Source organism: Tauraco erythrolophus, chromosome 2 (assembly GCF_009769465.1).
Source record: "Tauraco erythrolophus isolate bTauEry1 chromosome 2, bTauEry1.pri, whole genome shotgun sequence".
Lineage (NCBI taxonomy): Eukaryota > Metazoa > Chordata > Aves > Musophagiformes > Musophagidae > Tauraco > Tauraco erythrolophus.
Genome location: NC_141466.1, coordinates 132046486 through 132066000, shown reverse-complemented (window position 1 = coordinate 132066000; position 19515 = coordinate 132046486). Strand labels below are relative to the sequence as shown.

Here is a 19515-nt window from a genome sequence, read left to right as displayed (position 1 = left end):
TCTCGTGCCCAGCTAGGTATCCCAGTCCAAGCTCCCCGTCCCCAGCCCCTGCACCCCTTTCCCAGCCAGGTATCCCTCTCCCCAGCTCCTGCACCCCCTCCTCAGCCCTTGCGCCCCTTCCCCAGCCAGATATCTCCTTTCCTAGCCAGGTACCCCCCTCCCAAGCACCTGCCCCCCCTCCCCAGCCCGGCACCCCGCCGGGGAGGCGGGAGGCGGCCGGGCGGTGCGCGGGTCCCGGCTCCATCTGCTGGGCACGGCGGGGCCGGCCGGTTGCTGTCGAGCAGCCCCTGCCATGGAAAGAGCAAAATTGCCCCCCCCCGCGAAAGGAGACGGGACCCTGGGAAGGGCCAGGCCATCTCGGGCGGCTCCATCACTGCGGGCACGCTCCTATGGATTCCCGTTTCCCCATTGTTGCAAGAGGACTGATGGTTTTCTTGGCACACGGCCGGACAGACGGACACCTGCGGTCGGGGACAAGGGGGTTCTGAAGCACCTGCTGCTCCTGTTTGGGCTCCACTTCCATGGGGGTACCTCGCAGCATGGAACCCCCCAGCAGGCAGGAGCCCAGACCACCCGTCAGGCTGCCCACTGCAAAAGCCACAACAAATGGTGAAAAAGGGGAAAAAAAAAACAAACAAAAAAACCACGAAAAAGGCCACCCGAGGCTGGCTGCACCCTCGCCGTTCGGTGCCTGGATGGTGAGAAGCCAGCTCCGTGGGAGGCTCCGTCTGTGCCCACCGTGTGCCCCCACATCTCGGCACCGTGCGTCCCCGCCACGCTCCATCACCCCCGGGGGGGACAGGGGCTGCCCCTTCCCTGTGAGCCGCCGGCCGCTCAGACACCAAAGCCTCCCAGTTCAGAAAAAAACCAGAATTTCATCACAAACCTCCGCGACTTCAGCCCAGGAAAGAGCTCCTGGGAAGGGCCCGACTCTGCTGCGGAAATAACGCAGGAAGAACTAAAACAGACGACTTTATTAAAATACACCCTCACTGTCCTTTCCTCGGAGCCACAGGCTCCCCTCCTTTTCACAGCAGCACTTCGGAGTCTTCCACGCATCCGTCGGTGCATGGCAGCCCTGGCACGAGCAAGCCGCCGGCGGGCAACGTGCCAGCCCGGCTCCACGCCGAGCCCTCGGTGGCCGCCCCGGCGGGCAGCAGCGGGACGTAGGCTTCCTCCGTGGGGCTGCTGAGCTGCTCCTCCAGGACGTACCTGGTCCCCCATGGTTCGTGGTGGTGGACGTCCACAGCCACCAGTGCCGCCTCGGCTCCAGGGGAGCGGGGCTCGGCCACCTCCCCGGGCTCCAAATCTGAGTCCGCTTGGGGGAAGCCCGAATCCTGGGTGGAGTCCGGGCTCTCCTCGGGCAGGCTGGTGTTGATGTAGATGATGTCTCGGGATCGCCCGACAGCGGGCAGGTTTTCCAGCAGCTTCTCCAGGCGGGCTTTCAGCTGCGAGAAGGTCGGGCGGGCGGCGGGGTCGGTTCTCCAGCATGCGGACATTATTTCGTACCTGGAAATCGGGAGAGGAGTGTGGTTATTGCGGAGGATGTTGCGAGGCGCTGGGCTATGGGATGTTCGGGGGGACCATCCCCTCCTTCCCTCCCAACTGTGCAAGCCTTAGAATCACAGAATGGGTTGGGTTGGAAGGGACCTCAAAGATCATCCAGTTCCAAACCCCCTGCCATGGGCAGGGACACCCTCCACTACACCAGGTTGCCCAAAGCCTCATCCAACCTGGCCTTGAACACTTCCAGGGATGAGGCAGCCACAGCTTCTCTGGGCAACCTGTTCCAGTGCCTCACCAACCTCAGTGTAAAAAATTTCTTCCTTACATCTTGAGCTGCTTCACATTGAAACGAAGCAAAACTCACTCCCCCCTTAGGCTGTTGGCCCAAACTGCAGGGATTTATCAGCCCAGGCTGCTGTTGGAAGCCTCTTCCAGTGCCTGGCACTAGCTAAGAGTTGGGCAGAGGCAGCCCTGGGAACACCCCAGTTCTGCTCCAGGGACACCAAATCCTTCTCCCGTCCCTCCTGCAGGTCCCTGTTCCCAGGCTGGATGTCGGGGCACACTGGAAATGCCCAGCACCTCCGTGCAAGCATGTCAGTGCTGGGCACGTGCCATCTCCTCCGCCTTCCAGTAACGACTGTGCGACTCTGAGCAGCTTTGCTAGTTTAACCGTTTTTGTATTTTCAGCTCTTAGCCACGGAGGGGTTAAACATTTCCAGCTGTAATGGCATCAGACAAAAACTCAGGAAGAAAACTCAGGAGAAAAACCTGAGCTGCTTGGAAACACAAAGCTTTGAGGTTTCCACGTTTTCCCTTTCCAGGTGCGCAGTTTTTAGGCACCGAAGGGCCCTGAGTAACTAGAGGGAGTTTGGTGGGGCAGTGAAGAGCATCACCAGCCAAAACCTTCTGGTCAAAACCATCTTAATTAAAAAAAAATAGTAAATAGAATAATCAAAAGCCTGATTCCTGGTGCAGAGGGCACTGCTCCCGTCCCCGCAGGACCCAGCGAGGTGCCCTGGGCACTTCCCACCGCCAGTCCAGCGTGTCAGCCTCAGCGCCAGCCCTGCAAACCATCGCCTTCTCCCTCTGTTGGGATTTCTGTGCGCCCATTTGTCTGGAATTAAGATGCTTTTTCCTCCCTGGGCGATGCGCTGCTCTGGGATCCGGCTTTTCTTAGGCACGTCAAAACTTGGGAGGTGATGCAGATATCGAAGTTTCGAAGTTTTTGTTGACGTGACACTTTAATTTCAAATCTGAGCCGCCTCCTTACTCGGGGCAGCCTTCCTCCGAGGCTGTGCCACGGCCCGGAATCACGGTTCCAACACTCACAGCTCATCCAAGCAGTCCTCCGGCTTTTTCAGGCGCTGCCCGTGGAAAAGGTACTCGTAGATCTCGTGGTTCTGCACCCCCGGGTAGGGCGTCATCCCGCGCGTGGCGATCTCCCACATGGTAACGCCGAACGCCCACTGCCAGGACAAAGGGAAAGCACACTGAAAGGACGTTTCCAGGAGGAATGAATGAGCCTTTTCACGGCAAAAGGTCACCGCCGGGCCCTCGCACAACGCTCGGAGTTGTCGCTCCGGTCCTGCCCTTCCCCAGAACTGGGAATAAGAACAATGCCACGGAAGGGGCGAGCATCCCGCTCAGCGCATCTCCCCCAGGACGCTGGGTAGGCAGCGAAAGGTCAGCGCGTCCCGTCGCTGACGGCCTCCCGCTCCGCCGGCGTTGTGATTCCGGGGCACGGGAACAACCGTAACAAAGGCGGATGGCTCAGCCCAGGGATCGAGCCCCAGCTCTCGCCGCCCGCTGCCCGCTGGCCCGGCCACGTGGACCTACCACGTCGCTCTTGGTGGTGTAGACGCGGTCAGCCAGGGACTCGATGGCGATCCACTTCACCGGCATTTTGGCTATTCGGCCCTGGCGGTAGTAATCGCCGCTGTAAATCTTCTTGGACAAGCCGAAGTCTGCCACGCACACCGTCATGTCGTCCCGCAACCTGCCGGGAGGAAACAGGGGCGACAAGACAGAAAAGTTGGATGGGCCAAATTCTGAAAGAGAAGGCGGAGGCTGAGCTCTTTTCCCACGTCTCTCAAGAGCCAGGGAGGTTTTATTGGAGGAAGCCAAGTTATAGAATCATAGAATCATGGAATGGTTTGGGTTGGAAGGGACCTCAAAGATCATCCAGTTCCAACCCCCCTGCCATGGGCAGGGACACCCTCCACTACACCAGGTTGCTCAAAGCCTCATCCAACGTGGCCCTGGACACCTCCAGGGATGGAGCAGCCACAGCTTCTCTGGGCAACCTGTAAAGCCACAGGGCTTCCGCTGGTGCCCATCTCTCCGGGACGAACCAGAGGAAAACCAACTCACATGCAGTTTCGAGCTGCCAAATCCCTGTGGAGAAAGTGCCGACTGCTCAGATATTCCATCCCCAGGGCGATGTCGACCATGAACTTCACCAGCGTCTGCAGGGGCACAAACTGGGCGGGGAAGGTGTGGGTTAGGCGGTTGTTTCAGCAATAGCCCCCAGCACTGCTTGCCAGGCTGTGCCACTGCCCAGAAGAGCCCATTCCAGGGGCTTTCCCACTCCCCATCTCCTCCTTCCACCTCTCTGGAATGCAGCCTGCACCTAGACCTTGCCTCCTTCGTGCCTTTCCCACTCCCTGCCTGCAGATCCCATATTTTTGGCTAGAAAGCAGCTCTGCAGAAAAGGAGCCTGGTGTAGAGCGAGCTGATGGTGGTCCAGCTGCCCGCCTTTGTGCCAATGACGGCCAACATTGGAGCAGGCTGCAGGAGCACGAGAGCAGCCAGCAGGGCCAGAGGAACTATTCTTCCCCTGAATTTGGCATGGGCGAGGCCACAGCTGGACGCTGTGTCCCATTTGGGGCTCCTCGGTAGGAGAAAGACACGTTGGAGCAAGCCTGCAGGAGACCACTAAGATGAGGCTGGAGGAGATGGAGGAGAAGCTGAGACAACTGCACTTGTTCAGCCCAGAGAAGGGAAGGTGAGAATCCCCCAGGCTTTTGTGGAGCTGGATCCCACTGCTGCCACCTGACAAAGGCAGGAAGCAGGACGACAACCAAGTCCTCTTACGCTCTCAAAACCCATAGGCAGCTTTGTCCCCAAAAGGGGCATGACCCCACCTCGCTCCCCACTGCTCCTGTTACCTGGGGGGCCATCTCCAGCCGCGAGCGCAGGAGGAAGCTGTGCAGGTCGCCGTATTTCATGAACGGGAGAATCACCATGGGCTTGGGCACCCGCTGGGAGCTCAGCTCGATGCACACGCCTGGAGAACACGGACAGGTCGCACAGCCCCCCGGGCAAAGGCACCGCGCTCCCCCCACCGCCCCCAGACACCTTTCTGGGGACCCAAGTGCCCCCTGCTCCAGCTCCCCAGCCCAAATCCCAGCTGGAGGCTGGGGAGTGACAGCCCGTACCGAGGAGCTTGATGACATTGGGATGGTCGAAGTCCTTCATGCATGCTGCTTCGCTGAGGAACTCTTCTATCTCCCTTTGGGAAAAGTTATCCACTGGGAAGGAGAGAAGAAGGAGGAGGTTCAAGACCCCAGAAGCTTTAACTCCCCAGATCGCTGCTGCCATCTGCCCTTCGCAGCACAGCTCCTGCCTGGGCCCGGGGGAAGGCACCAGCGGGATGTCTCTGCCACGAGACAGGTAGCAGGAGCTCCAGCACCCACCGAGGTGGCCAAGCTCTGCGAGACCACGGTGATGACTTACACTTCATGGTCTTCACAGCCACCTTCTGCGGGGTGCCTTCGGGCTGGCTGAGACGTCCCTCCATCACCGACCCAAACTCCCCTGCGCCGCGGGAAAGAAGCACTTTATCCACAGCCCTTTGAAGACACCACTGTGTCCCTGAAGATCTGAAACGCTCTGAGATGGAGACCTCATCCCCAAAAGGCTACCGGGGGAGGCTCATGCCTCAGCAGCAGCAGGAGGACACAAACTCAGAGGTCCTGGCCCTCCGTTGTCTTGACCCAACACCTGCCCCACATCCCCTGGGCCTGGAGCTGGGGGTACCAGCGGCAGCCCCTGCCCCATCTGTCCGTCCCCAGCTCTCCAGCACTCACCTTCTCCCAGGACTTTCCCCAGGCTGAGGGCGTTTCTGTCCACGACAACGTCCTGCAGCTTCTGCTGGAGCTCGCTGCTGACGCCCAGGCTGCCCACTGTGGGAGAGAGGGACAGGAGCTCAGGTCACCTCCAACCCACCACATCCCCACCAATCTCCTCGCAGAGGGATGAAGAAATGCACTCACGCGTCAGTCCGACGGCTCTCCGGCAGTAGGACTTCTTGGCCGTGTAGGTCACCACCAGCTCCGAGTCGTTCCTGCTGAAAGCATTCCTGGTGGGACAGAGAGACGCTGCTGGGAGACGTGCGGCTGCTTCTCCGAAGAAGAAGGAACCACCGCTGCAGCTCATCAACACGCTCGGTTAGCACGTGCAACCACCATCCTTCAGCCAAAAGGAAACTCAAGGGAGTGTCGTGGCAGAACGGTGGTGATGGGCATGGTGCTGGGAGATGCCATGCGGTCCCTCCGGTACAGGAGCTCCAGCTCCGGGGAACAAAACCACAGCAGATAGTCAGGAGCCCCCAGGGAGCTCGCTACGCCGGTTACGAAAGGGACCTGTACGTACTCCCAGTCTCCAGACTGGGATGAGGGTGCGGTTGTGGGTGATCAGAGTAGGTGGGATTCCGTCCCCAGCTCAATAAACTCCCTTACTGAAACAAAGCTCTTCCAAAGGAGCTGGTTATATCACACGTCCCGCTTGGCAGTGGACACTCAAGTGATGGCACTCATAAGAAAAGCTGCTGGTGCCCCAACTGTTGAGCGAAAACGGGAGCACGGGGCAGTTAAACGCCAGTTAGAAAGTCACGAGGGCGAGTGAGAAGCGTTGGCTTATCATGGCACAGAACAGCCCTTCATCCACGTCGTTAAAACACCACTTACGTGGCCAAAACACCACTTACGTGGCCAAAACACCACTTACGTGGCCCCATGGCCATCTCTGCCTGGCAGGGCTGGTGCTGCACTAAGCCATCGGACTACCACAGATGTGGTGGGTGATGAGGCAGAGGCGGGGGTTTCTCCAGGCCACAGGACATGGTACACCTCTGCTCTCTCACCTCGGTGTCCAAACGCCGAGGCCACCCTCCCACGCCACGCTGCACGAGTTTACTTCCCTTTAAAAACAGGAATAGCGAGCGAAAGGTGAACTGCCCGGCTGGGGCAGGGAGGGGGAAGTACCACCGCTGCGGAAAAAACACCCCCAGTCCCTCACCCCGGGCATAAAAAAATTGCCATTTGTGGGAATGACGTCAGTACTGGGGGCAGAAGTTTTCCCCCCATGTCCAGGTGGGCTGCTGGCCGTCCAGGTGGGCTGCTGGTCACCCCCTCCATCTGCCCGTGCCCCATGTGCCTGCGACCCACCCAGCCTGGGGCACCTCTGCCAGCTGTTTTCCCTCCAGCTTACCCGTATTTTGTCTCCACGCATCTTTTCTGGATGACCACGGACAAGCAGAGGATCAGCCCGACGGCAACGGTGCCGCAGATAAAGCCCAGGGCTACGACGAAGGAGTCCGCGTTCTCGGAGGCTGGAGTCGAAGAGGGGGCTGAGGTTACTGATCCTGAGGAAACATCCCATCAATGGAGGCGGTGGAGGAGTCAGCCCGTGGCACCCAGGGCTCGGGGAAGGATTTCCCAGGGCGTGGAACCAAACCCAAAGGGTTCCACGGGAGGAGAGGGCATGAGGACCGAGGCTGCACGTGGAGAGCAAACCTCTCCTGGCTACCAAAGCTGGCTGAAAATCCCAGATTCTTGGCCGACAGCCTGGCCAACAGGAAAATGTCTGGTGCAGGCTGAGGCTGCCCCATCCCTGGCAGTGTTCAAGGCCAGGTTGGATGAGGCTTTGGGCAACCTGGTGTAGTGGAGGGTGTCCCTGCCCATGGCAGGGGGGTTGGAACTAGATGATGTTTAACCCAAACCCCTTCCAACCCAACCCATTCTGTGATTGTATGAGGATGGAGGGATGGCAAACGGCCTTGGCCGGGCAAGCAAAGCACACCCTGCAAGCTTCCCCACCATCCTCCCCTGCGCCCACGCCACGCCGGCAGGGACGGGCATCTCCTTACCGCTGCCAGGGATGAAGACCTCCACCGGGCTGCTGAAAGGTCCCACTCCCCCCTTGGTGACGGCAGCCACGCGCACGGAGCAGGTGGCGTTGGTGGCCACCACGGGCAGGACGGCCACGCTGCTGTTCTGCCGGGCTTCGGCGGAGACGTTCTGCTGGAGAGAGGAAGGGAAAAAAAGCCTAGGCTGGAGGAGACAGCAGGAGGGAAACTCAGGGGTTTATTGGGAATTGTCCCCTTGTCCCCATTCCCTGTTGCTTTGCTTTTACAAGCCCAGAGGAAACGCAGTAGCAAGTGATTTATGGTGGATACCAGCTCCTGGCAGAGCATCTCCAGCAGCTCCCAGCTGCAGCGCTCCCAGTTTGATCGCTCCAGCACCCCACCACAGAAAGTAGATACTTTCTGACTGTGGTTTTTGCGTCGAGCTAATAATATTTCCACTTTTAAGGGCGCCTTTCCTTGCTCGGAGACGTGGCAGGAGGCAGCGTGCCCCGTGGCACAGATGTTTTTCCTTGGGAAAAACACCAGTGAGTCTTTCCCTGCGAATTCCCTGTCATTTCCTGGTCTTCTTCAGGGGAGAAAGTGCCCGCTGCTGCTGCTCCCTGCCAACCCCCAGCTGCAAAACAGCTGCCTGGTGGCGTCCAAAACATCTGGCAGGCTGCTGTGGCCGGCAGAGCCCGGCTCCTGGCCCCGGCTGAGCAAGAGCAGCAGCCAGGGGGGCTCGGAGGAGGAAACCAGCTGCTCCAAGGGAACCTGTCTGCGTCGGCAGCCGTAAAAAAAAACCCAGAAATGATGTGAAACGCCCCAGAAACGCACACGAGATCCTTTCCCTACCGCCAGCCTGAAACCGCCCCGGGATCCCTTCCGCGCGGCGGACGGCTCCGCTGTGTCATCCGAGGACAGAGCCCAGCTGGGAGCAACCAGCCCGTGGAGAGCACGAGCCCGTCGGCGAAGCCAAGACACCGCTGCCAAAGTTCATGGGGTTTTTTGACGAGTCTTGCGGTAGTGGAGGAATTTCTCCGCGTCCCAGCTCCGGCAGCCTCGGCTCAAACACGAGCTGCTGGTTCCAGAATAAAATAAACCAACTTTCCTGAAGGTTTGAGAGTAGTTTTGAGGCTGGTTGTAGAGAAGACGCCTGCAGGTGGCCCTGCTGACCCAGAAATACGGGATCCCCCGCCCGCATTGCCCTGGTGTTGCTAAACCCACGGCTATTTTGGGATGTTTCATATCCAGCCTGTCCAGGGCCAAAAACTGGGAGACTTGGAGAAATCAGAGCTCCGCTCGACAGCCCCCGGCTGGCTCTGGCACGCGGTCCTGCCTCCCGAAAACCCAAGGGCTGCCTTCCATCCCCAAAAACCCCGTGTCCCTTCCGCAGCCACCTCCCTCCTCCACGCAACTCCCCACCGGATGGGTGTCTGGAGCCTCCCGAAAACCAGCATTAACAAGAACAGTTATTCCTCAAGAAGCCAAGGAGAATTTTCACCCCCCGTAAGCGTTTGACCAGGGAAAACTTATAAAAAAAAACAACAATGAAAAAAAAAAAAAGACAGTCTCCCAGGGTTTAAAGGGCAAATGCTGATTTTTGCTTTCTGCTGAGAGGTGACAAACGTGTCAGCGTTTTTTACTTCCGTGCCAGTCACAAGACCATAATATTGTCTCCCTGGCTTCGTTCGGTCTGGATCGCTACGTGCCCTTTTCCGAGGCGCAAAAGGAGAACAGAAAATGCAGCATCCTACAAAAAAAATAGGGGGTGAGTCACTTTTTCCACACTGGGTTCAGGCTCTTGGTGCCTCTCCGTGCCTCCAGCCTGGGGCAGAGGAAGACCAAACCACAGCGCGGAGGCGACGGCGGGATACAACTGCCCGATTATCCGGTGGCTCCCCGAGCCCTGGCAGAGTCCGGACGCGCTGCTCCTGTGCCCAGCAGCTGAGATGAGCCAAGGCTGCCCAAGAGGTCAGGCCAGCCTCACCCTAGGGAACGCCCAACAGCTACTTCTCAAATCCTGGGAAAGGCAAGCGAGGCTGTGCCAGGTGGCTTCATGCACTCACAGGCAGGTCCTCAGCCCCAAAATGTTCCTTGAGCTGCGAAAGTCTGTGCCGTGGGTTTGCAGATGAGGGAATAAATCCCATCCGAGTAAGGAACGACTCGAATCCCAGGGAACAAACTCTCCCGGACACCTTAGGAGTGACTCTGTTGCTAAAAGTGCCAAGAGGTGCTGCCAAACCATGATTGCCACTCCAAAGGCCACACCAAAGATTGTCAACACCGGGAAGAGCATCTCACTTCTCCTATTTTAGAGAATGGGAGCCATGCTGACAACCCTCTTGCCTCCTTCCAGCACAACTGCTTCTTCCCAACATGAAGGACTTAGGGCATTCCCATGAGTTCCACGAACACGTGTGAGAGAGGCCGCTTGTATTAAAAAAGCCCAGCTGAGAGCACAAGACAGCAGACAAATAAGCTCAGGAAAAATATATGGAAGCACCAAGACCAAACAGGACATCTCTGCTTGATGCCTGCCGGGATTTTTTCTAGGCTTTAGCCATTCTTCCCCATTTCCCTGGTGACTTACCAACCCCTTGGAGTTCCGCCACCAGTACCAGATGTGATAGCCCTGCAGTTCCCCGTGGATCCGCTCCAGGGGCGGCTTCACCCATCGGATCTCCAGGGAGGAGCTGGATTCATTGAACGACACCGTGATGTTCAGTGGCGGGGTGGTCGGAGCTGCAGGAATCAACAAGAAAGAAGGTGAGGGGTGCAGGGACATGGGAGGCTGATGGAAAACGAGCTATAGCACCACCAGAAAGCACGTGGTATTTCCTACAGCCTCTAATACTTCCAGCAGGTGACAGCCTGTGGGTAAATTTCCTTTCCCCAACCAACAGAGTCATAGAATCATTAAGGTTGGAAAGGACCTCTAAGATCATCAAGTCCAACCACCAACCCAATACCACCATGCCCACTAAAAGCCACGGCCTGAAGTGCCACATGTACACGTTTTTTGAACACTTCCAGGTGTGGTGACTCCACTAGGTGGAGATGTCCCACCCCATAAGCCGCCGTGACTCTTGACCAGCATCTCCTCCAGAGAGACCTGCCCAAAGCTCAGCTGCGCAAGCCAGGTGGGGGAACCCTTCTCAGTCTTCACTACTCATTTCCCACCTCCCTCGGTGGTGCTGGCCGTTATCCAGGGGCTAAACGCCGACCAGCCAACTTCATTCCTGCAGGAAACGCGGATGTTGTAGTCGGCCATGGGCTCCAGCTGCTGGATGTGATACACGTGGGGAGGCACCGAGGTGCGGAAGAGCAGAAGTGAGACGTTGCTTCGTGGAACGGCTTCCTCCACCTTCATTGAAAAACAGGGATTAGTCAGCAGCGACCCGTGGCAGGAATTTCACGTCGGTAAACAGGATCCAGAGCCCTGCTCCCCATCCCAACACCGGCCGGCGCACTGGCACGTCCCTGCCCAGAGAGCATCGCGCCCAGCTCAGCTATCTCAACTCATCCTCTGGAGAGAGTCCATCAGATTAACGCATTTTTTCCTAAAAAAACAGGCTTTTTGCAAACTTGAAGAGTTTGAACTTGGCAGGTGCGACAGCACCGGCTTCCCTTCTAAGCTCCGGCGCGCTCGGCCATGAGTCACTTGGCCAGCGGGGGCCACGCCGCCCCAGCGAGGGGATTATCGAAGGGGACAGGAGCAAAAAGCCTTAGTCACAGCTGTGTTCTTGCCGGAGACCACGTCTTGTTTTCCAATTCCAAGGGTTGTTTCCTACTGACAGACCGTGAAGGTTAAGTCATAGGAAATCCCTTGGCTCTCCACCCCACTTCCCGAGCTCCAGCTGGAAGGCAGCGGTGGACGTGGTGCTAATATTAGCTCCGGTACCTCTCCTCCCTGCGACTCCTTTCACTTTTACCTGGCTTCAAACATTGCCTCTCTCCAGGAGCCAGGCAACCCCTCAGCTCCTTCCCAGTACTCACCAGGAGCGGAGAGCCGAAGAGAAACCTCCACCTCCAAAGCCCAGTGAGAAGGCTGCTGGCTTGGGAAGTGCTTGGCCAGGAGGTAAAAGCAGGGATAAGCACATGCCTGCGGCAACTTGAGGCTTCCAAAGACCTACTTGGAGCACTCCCGGGCATCTCTCCATGAAGAGATCCAACAACTCGGCTGTCTCGCCCGAGGGGAGGGATTCTCGCGGCTCGCTCCCGCGCGCTTCATAGGCACGAGCCCAAACAGGCTCCTCCAGGCATCTTCCAAGCCTCCTGTCCACCTCGGTGGTGCTCCAGCTGCCCCAAATCCCAACACCTGGGGCCTCTGCTCACTGTTCAACTCGGCCTCCTCGACGTCGTGCCGCTGCAAAGTCCCCAGCGCTTGGAGCGCAGGTGGGAAAATCCAACTCGATTTGCCCAACTCAATAGCCTGGTTGCATCCGTGCGGTGCGTGCCCAATGACACCCATTCCCACCCACCTCGGAGCATCTGTGGGAGCAGGGTTGTGGGTGCTTACCTGAACCCTGCAGCTGTTAAAGGCAGAGTAGGCATCGAAGCCTGGCACCCAGGATATCCCGATAGCGTGGGCCGTTCTGTTGAGGACACGCACGCTGGCGGGAGCGGACGGTGTTCCTGCAGGGAGAAGCCAAGGGCAGTGAGCCACAGGCCAACGTGGCATGTCTGGACACCCCCGGGCAGCTCCTGGGGCTCCGACCGCCCGCGCGTGAGCCCCGGGTACTGCCCTGGCTGCCACCGCTGCGGCATCCTCGGCATTCCCTATGGGCGTACTGCCGATGCTTCGGACCGCTGGACGGGGAAGCAGGAAAAAAAAGTCATTCGCAGGACTATTTTGTCCAAGTTCTATATTTGTGAGATGAAACGGCACTCGGGGTTGCTTAGAGGCTACGACATATTTTGGGGAACACCTTCCTCGCATCGCCGGAGCGGCTCCCGGCAGGAATGTCGAGAATTTCCGCCGTTTCCTATGGAAAATTGTGAGCACCGCCCTGGTTGTGGAGGAAGGAAAAGAGTGATACAGCCCTTCCGAAACCCGCTCGGGGGCTGACAGCTCTGCTTTCAAACGTGCCTTTTGGTGCTTCCTCCCACGGCGGCGATACCGGGATGCCAGCACCGCGCAACCACGCGCATCCCGCTCGATTTTAAATTATGTATTAATTAAATTATAAGTTGGATATATTTTAAAACGAGGGAAAATAAGTATGGGAGTCCCAAAAGCATCTCCTTCAGCTTGCGTAGAACGATGGCTGGGAAGGGTGGAGATGGAGAGTGGTCCTGCTGGGACACACGTGCTCCGGAGGCGACGTTGCCGCTCACCTTTGACGTTGACCTTTCCCGGGTTGGAGGCGGTGAGCCCTTTGCTGTTGTGAGCCTCGCAGCTGAACAGAGCCGCTTCCTCAAGACCTGCAGAGAGAAAATCAAGGACCCCTTCACTGCACCTGCACAAAACGCCCAAATCCCACCGTTTCTCCACCTGCTGCCCACGGAAAGCCCTTCCGCTCCCTTTCTTGCGCGGTCGCTTTCTTTTTTTTTTCCGGCAACACAGGGAGACTTTTTATTCTGCGCCCACCGCTTCCCTCCGCGGCGTTCCCGTGAGGACTGCCCGGGGTGACCCCCGCCACCCAGCCCACCCACCTTCCGTGCCACGAGCGTGCCGCCGGCCGGGGCACAGCGGGCAGGACCGTGCGTTTCTACGGCACCGTTGCACAACCTCCCGAGTAAGCACGTGCTTTGCTGTGTTCAAAAAGGGAAAGGCAGAAAGCAGAAGAGCCCACTGCCATGGCTGGAATCAGATGATTTTTTTTTTTTTGGAGATTGCTCAAATCTCCCGGCTGATTAGGGAGGATGGCTGCTTTCGGGGGCCGCTGGAAATACCCGAGCGCGGACGGCTGCTCGCTTCCCCTGGGTTGTCGGCATGGCCGGTGCGAGACGAACTCGGGGCACCAACAGTGCTCAGCACTTCTGTCTGGTGCAAAAGGAATTTCGGGGAGGTGAGGAGCTGTCCCTCCCGGGCACGTCGCTGGGTGCCAAGGGAGGCGGAGGGCTCGCCGCGGCACACGGGACACGCCGAGCGCTCGCTCGCACCAGCGGCGGCGGCTCTCGGGGCAACGGGGCGCCTGGGCCAGGAGAGGCACCGCTCAAGTGACCCGACCCGGCGTGTGCCAGCCGGATGGAAGAACATCCAAGAGGGATGAGTCACTTCTTCCGGCTTTCACTGCCTTTTACAGCCAGCCTTTGGACGCCAAGGCAAGGCGGTTATGGTCTGGCCTTCTCCTTGTGAGCGCATCGAGAAATCCCTCCTCTCTTTTGCCTCTGCAGCAAAACCATGATGGGTTTTATGTTACAGGAAGGACTTTTCTCCCTGTGCTCCACCAGGCTGGCATGGAGACGTGCTGCAGGGGCCAACCCAACGTCTTCCAGAGACACTAAGAGCAGCGTAACTGCCCAGAAGAGCAGCAGTGCACTTGCTGGCATGGCCACAGGCTGGAGGAAAAATCTGCTTCTTGCTTAGGAAAGAGCATTTCGAGCGTCCTGCCTCCTCCGAGGAAGGAATTTCTGGCAGCAGCCAGAGGGGGTCGGACGGGGGTTCCTGCCCCCAGACCATCCCTGGCAGAGCGGTCCCCAGTGCTCCTGAACGAGCGGCACGGACGGTGCCGGGCAGAGCGGTGAGGATGGAGCAGTAACAGGCTGGGGCTCATGTTTGCAAACTGGTACCTCCGTGGCAGCTCTTTGGCAGAGCTGGACCCCCGCGTCCCACCGCATACAACTCGACGGCCGCATTTTATGCCAAACCTCCTGGGAAATCCACCCGTGCCAGCGTCAGCAACGCGCGGTGCCGCACAGAGACGAAGCCGGTGCCGGCTGCGACAGCCTCGCGACGGCCCGTGGGAACACGGCCCCCGCCTAACAGGAGGTGTGAGGCCAAGGGGATGGGCTGCAAGAAGGCACGAGGCTCTTTCCTTTCCCACCCTGCCCTTCCCAGTAGCCGCAGAGAGGTGCCCCAGGCAGCCGTGGCGAGGTTGCTGCCTGGCTCACCTGGCACGGTCAGGACCGACGGGGAGATGTGGGGCTTCTCGTTGACTTGGATGTTGTTGCGAAACCAGTAGATCTCCACAGGCTCCGGCGGGCCCACGGCTTGGCACGTGAGGTTGAAGGGACTGTTCTTGGTGACGTTCAGCTTCTCGGGCTGACGGATGAAGTGCGGGAGCCCTGCACGGACACGAGCAGAGAAGCAAGGGATTCAGGGAGCTCAGCAACGCAGCCCTATCGGCAACCCCAAACCGTCCTGCCACAGGCTATGTCCAGCTCCAGCAAAAAGCCCCTTCCCATCCAGGACTCCCCGTTTCTGGAGGACAGCTCCCAGCTCACGATCCCTGGGGCTGCAGCTCAGCCAGGGCACAACGCTCCGCACCTCCGCCAGCTCACCTTCCAGCTGCACCAAGATCGGATCCGACACCACCTCCGTGCCAGAGATGTTGAGTTTGCAGACGTAGGAGCCGTTATCCGAGCGCTGGGTGGCGATGATGCTGCCGGAGAGAACGGATGCTGTGCTTTGGGGGGCCTGGGAGCACCTGCCCATCCCAGACCCAGTCCTAAGCCCCAGCGAGCTGCCGGCCTCCCGTCTCTCCCCGGGAGCCACGGTGTAGGGCATCCCTCCGGGAAGGAGGGCGGCAGTTACCTGAAGGTGGAGGTCATTGCCACCTCCTCCTCGTCAGAGATCTCGAAGTGGCTGGTGGCGATGCGGTCCAGCACGTGCAGCTCCCTCCCATCCTTCCATAAGGATATGCCCGGCGTGTCCGGCCGGAGCAGAAGCTGCGGTACTTTGATGGAGCAATTAAACGTGACGTCCTTGTGCTCGTTAATCACAATGTGTCGCACCGTGGGGTTAAACTTAATCTGCCGTGGAGAGGCGGCGGAGGGCTCCTCTCTGGGACCAACGGCGGCCACGCTCCGCTCGGGGCGGTGGGACTCTGCCGACACGTACGGCTTTACACCTCCACTTCGCTCAGCACCATCTGCAAGAGAAGACCTTGGCTTTGTCACCACCAGGCAGCAAACACCCCCTCCCAAAACCCTGCAAAGCCCCACCGCTTCCGTGAATAATTAAAGGCAGGTCATCTACAGATGCTTCGAAATCCCAAAATCTCTGAGACCTCCCGTAAGAGCCCTGAGGAGGAAAAACGGAGCTGGGGGCTGGCTCAAGACCGAGCGTGTGTGAGCAGCACCTCCAAAAAAAGACTTTTTCAAACCAACTGGAGCAGCCCAGGCTGGAGAAAGCGCTCGGCCACTTCTCTTTCGGCAGGGGAGAGGCAGGAGCTATTTCTGCTGCGTCGCACCCCCGGGACTGGAACACAAACGGATCCCTGGGCAGGAGGAATTTGGGACTTTACTCCAGTAAATCCCTTGCAGGGGCCTCAGCTCAAGCATTTTCAGCTGGGACATGGAGAGTCCCCCGGCGGGGATTCCTCTGATGTTAGGCTCTCGGGTGGTCCCAGGATGGGGTGAGTGGCTCCGAAGGAGCGGGACGCTCGCTGAGTCGGCCACGAACACTCCTGCCAAGCTGAGTGCCCCCGCCGAGCCGCTTTTCTCGGGAAAACAGCTGCAGACGGCTGAAGAAACGCCTTCAGACAGCGTGTGGGAGCAGGCTGCTGCTTAGCGTTGCTCTCCAGGGTCTCTTCCCAGCCTTTTTTCCCAAGGGAAGGTTATTTACCAGCTCCTCCCGAGGGCTTCGTGCCCCCACTTACTAATCACTTCACAACCCATCCTGTAACGGCGTTCCCCACATCCCTGCCAGCGCTTCCCACCCCAGCCACCAACAAGACAAAGAGCATCTCCATGTAAAGCAATTCCCCCCACCCCAAAAAAACCCGTCTGTTTGGAAGATGTAAATTCTAGGGAATATATCACAAGCAGACGCTTCTCCTAGACCGTTCCCGAGCTTCCCGAGGCTCTCCCAGTCAGACAGAAATCCTGAGCCGAGTGGGAAATCTCCCTTGCTGCTTTCAACAAGCAAAGGCACGGTGCCAGACAGGAATTTCAGCTAAACTAATTCCTCTCTTCCCCCAAAAAACCCACCCCAAAACCCTATTCACAAATCAAAGGATAATCCCGCAGGTAGAAGGCGCAACTTTTTGGTTTAGGCAGAGCTCAGCGGAGTTATTTTTTTTGCGGCAGGTCTTGGTCCTGCGACATCAAACGACAAGTTTGTACAACTACGTCACTACCGTCGTGAGTAACGGAGCGTGAGCCCAGCGTGCCTTCCCCAGAGCCAAGAAACACAACCTAATTTTGAGGCTGGATGTGGCCCTTTGCTAAATTGCTCACTATTTTTAACCCTCCAGAAATGCCGCTTCTAGACAGAAATGGGATTGCAAGTTCCGCCCGGTCTGGCGGTGCGGAGGGAAGCGCGAGGCTCTCCCTGGCTCTCCCACCAAACAATGGGTTTCCCTTTCAGTAAGAAAAAAAATAAACGACCCGAAGCTTTTCCAAACCTGCTTCCTAAGCTTTCCCATCCCAACACAAACAAAGCCCACGTGACTGCTGCAAAACGCAGCCGACTGCTGTTTACTTGCGGGCTGGGTCGCCAGCTCCCAAACTGCCAGGCAGCTCCGAAAAGATCTGCCGAATGCCAACACGCAGGCGATCCCAAATCCCCTTCCCTCCCCTGCTGTTCCCGGAGGTTACCCAGGCCGGAGCCGCTCGCTGCCTGGCACAGTCCAACCCCAAACAGCTGTTTTCACGCTCCGTTTTGGAGCTTCCCAGCTCCGGCCGGAGCAGTTTCCCTCCGTGGGGACCCCCGGCCGGGGAGGACACGGCGTCGTGCCTGCGGTCCCTGCGATCCCTGTCCTCGGCAAGCGTTCCGCCTGCCCCGGGATGATTTTTGCTCACCCCAGGCTGCTTCAAGTTAAAGGGCAAAGAGCAAAGGTGACCTCAGCCTCGTTTTCTCTACCCATTAAGTGGAACGAGGTGTTTGCCGGCCCGGGAATGAAATACTTTCCTCTCTGACTCATGTGACAACAGGAATTTCTCAGACCTCGCTCTGCCTTTGGGTACCCCTTCCACCCCCAGCCATTTGGGATGAGGCTGTCTCCACGCTGCCTTCGAAGGGATTTACCCCACGCGGCGGGACACCCCTTCCCTACGCCCGGAACGATTTGCTTCAGGCTGGCTCCAAAAGCCCACGCTGGAGCCGAGAGCCGGCGTTCCTGGTTCCTGCGTGGGTGCCCGCCTGGCTTACCGCAGCTCGGCCCGAGGGAAAAGCTGGCGTGGAAATAAATCCACGCACGAGCACACTGCTGTACTCCTGAAACACCGGGATCACAGCGAATCCGAAGTGCTGGCACAGATAGATCTTACCCGTGCAGCCCGGCAGGTCCCACGTGCCTTCTCCGTGACTCTCCTGGAGAACGGAGTTTTATAACGAGAAAACCTGCCCGCTATTAGAGGCAAGACACTTTATTAGGGAAGCAAACAAAAAGCAGGGAGTTGCCCACCCCACGACGGAGACGGTGCACCGTTCTGCTGCCGTCCCAGTGAGGAAGGTATTAGAAAACAGCCAGGGCTGCCAAAAAAGCTCCCTACATCCCCAGCCCTGGAATTCCCATTACTGGAAGAAGTTCACCTGCTGACAACAGCGTTCTGCTCAGGCACTTGCTGAGCGTATCCTCGCCCCCGGGACAGGGCAGGGGGAACGAAGAGCCCCCACCTGTGGGGTTTCCTGCCTCCCCATCCCCTGGGAGCTGTCGGAAGGGAATTTCCCCCAGGACCAGGGGGGGACTCTCGGGGTTCAAACACCTTTTGTATAAACCAGCCCAGGATTCCTGGTTAAATCCACAGTGAGGTCCCCTCGCTGCAGATTCCTGCTGTTACAGTCAAGGCTTTTAACTCCATCCTGCCCAAAGCAAACACTCACATTCCTGCCCTCCCTCCTAAACCCCATCCGCACACGACTCCGAGACCCCTCAGCACCCTGGAGCAGGGACCACAAATCCCCAGCAGCTCGCAGCCCGCGACCAAGCGTGGGGCAGCCCCGACAACGGCACGTTTTAAGCCCAAAACCTACTTTTGCCTCTTTTTGCACGTAACTAAGCACGTGGAGCTCCAACACCCGCAGACTGACAGCACCGCGCAGCGCGTCCCTGGGCCAAAAACCCGCAGCCGTTCCCAGTGACCGTTCCCAGCACCGGCACGCAGCTGGCTCACGGGACAAATCCCAGACCCACCGATGCGTGGCATCTTTTGGTCCCAGCCTGTCGCGATATCCCCGGCGAGCAGAGACACATCACCCAGCGAAGCGTTGGCACACGGCCACGCCGCGGACGCGGAGCTGTGTCCCAGGACACCAAAACCCGCTTCTCTCCAGGGCTGGCACACAGTGAAATCCCTGCTGGGAGCTTCCCCCCAGGATTTCAAGCTTTGCCGAGGTCCGCAGGCCCACCGAGCAGGAGAAGGGTGCCGGGGGGGCACTGAGGTGCCCCATGCAACACCCCGGCCACTGGCAGGGCGAAACGCAGCAGCACTTGTCGGTAAAACGCTCCCCGTGCCAAAAACCCCTCGCCGGACCCCCGAGGGTGCCCCCCCCCGCACCCCAGCGCAGCCCGGGAGCCCGCCCCACCGCGCAGCTCCCCGCCGACTCACCGGCCCCGCCGCGGGACGGGCGCAGGGCCGCCAGCAGCGCCCAGAGCAGCGCCCATCGCCCGCCGCCCATCGCCCGCCGCCGCCGCCACCGGCACCGGCTCCGCTCCGCTCCGCTCCGCCGCGCTCCGCCCCGCCCCGGCCCGCCCCGGCCCGGCACCGACCCGCCTCCCGCCCGCGGGGCCCCGGCGCGGGGCGGGGACGGGGCAGCACCGGGGCACGGCGAG

The 19515-nt window shown here is 59.0% G+C and overlaps 1 protein-coding gene across 2 annotated transcripts; it reads right to left on the bottom strand.

The window, feature by feature from the left end:
• Positions 1-1028: 1028 nt before the first annotated feature.
• On the bottom strand, positions 1029-19361 carry MERTK (MER proto-oncogene, tyrosine kinase). 2 transcript variants are annotated; one of them, XM_086631158.1, is made up of 19 exons: positions 19292-19361; positions 15333-15669; positions 15080-15180; positions 14690-14863; positions 12971-13057; positions 12153-12268; positions 10814-10997; positions 10224-10375; positions 7655-7808; positions 6997-7150; positions 5781-5866; positions 5595-5690; positions 5242-5322; positions 4944-5036; positions 4674-4792; positions 3877-3986; positions 3343-3502; positions 2836-2972; positions 1029-1509 (listed from the first exon to the last, which is right to left on the bottom strand). In XM_086631158.1, exons 1-19 carry the CDS (start codon positions 19359-19361, stop codon positions 1029-1031), a joined length of 2892 nt encoding a protein of 963 aa, XP_086487284.1. The 2 variants fall into 2 exon arrangements, with proteins under 2 accessions (XP_086487284.1, XP_086487285.1); XM_086631159.1 differs by having other exon boundaries at positions 6997-7135.
• Positions 19362-19515: the final 154 nt, after the last annotated feature.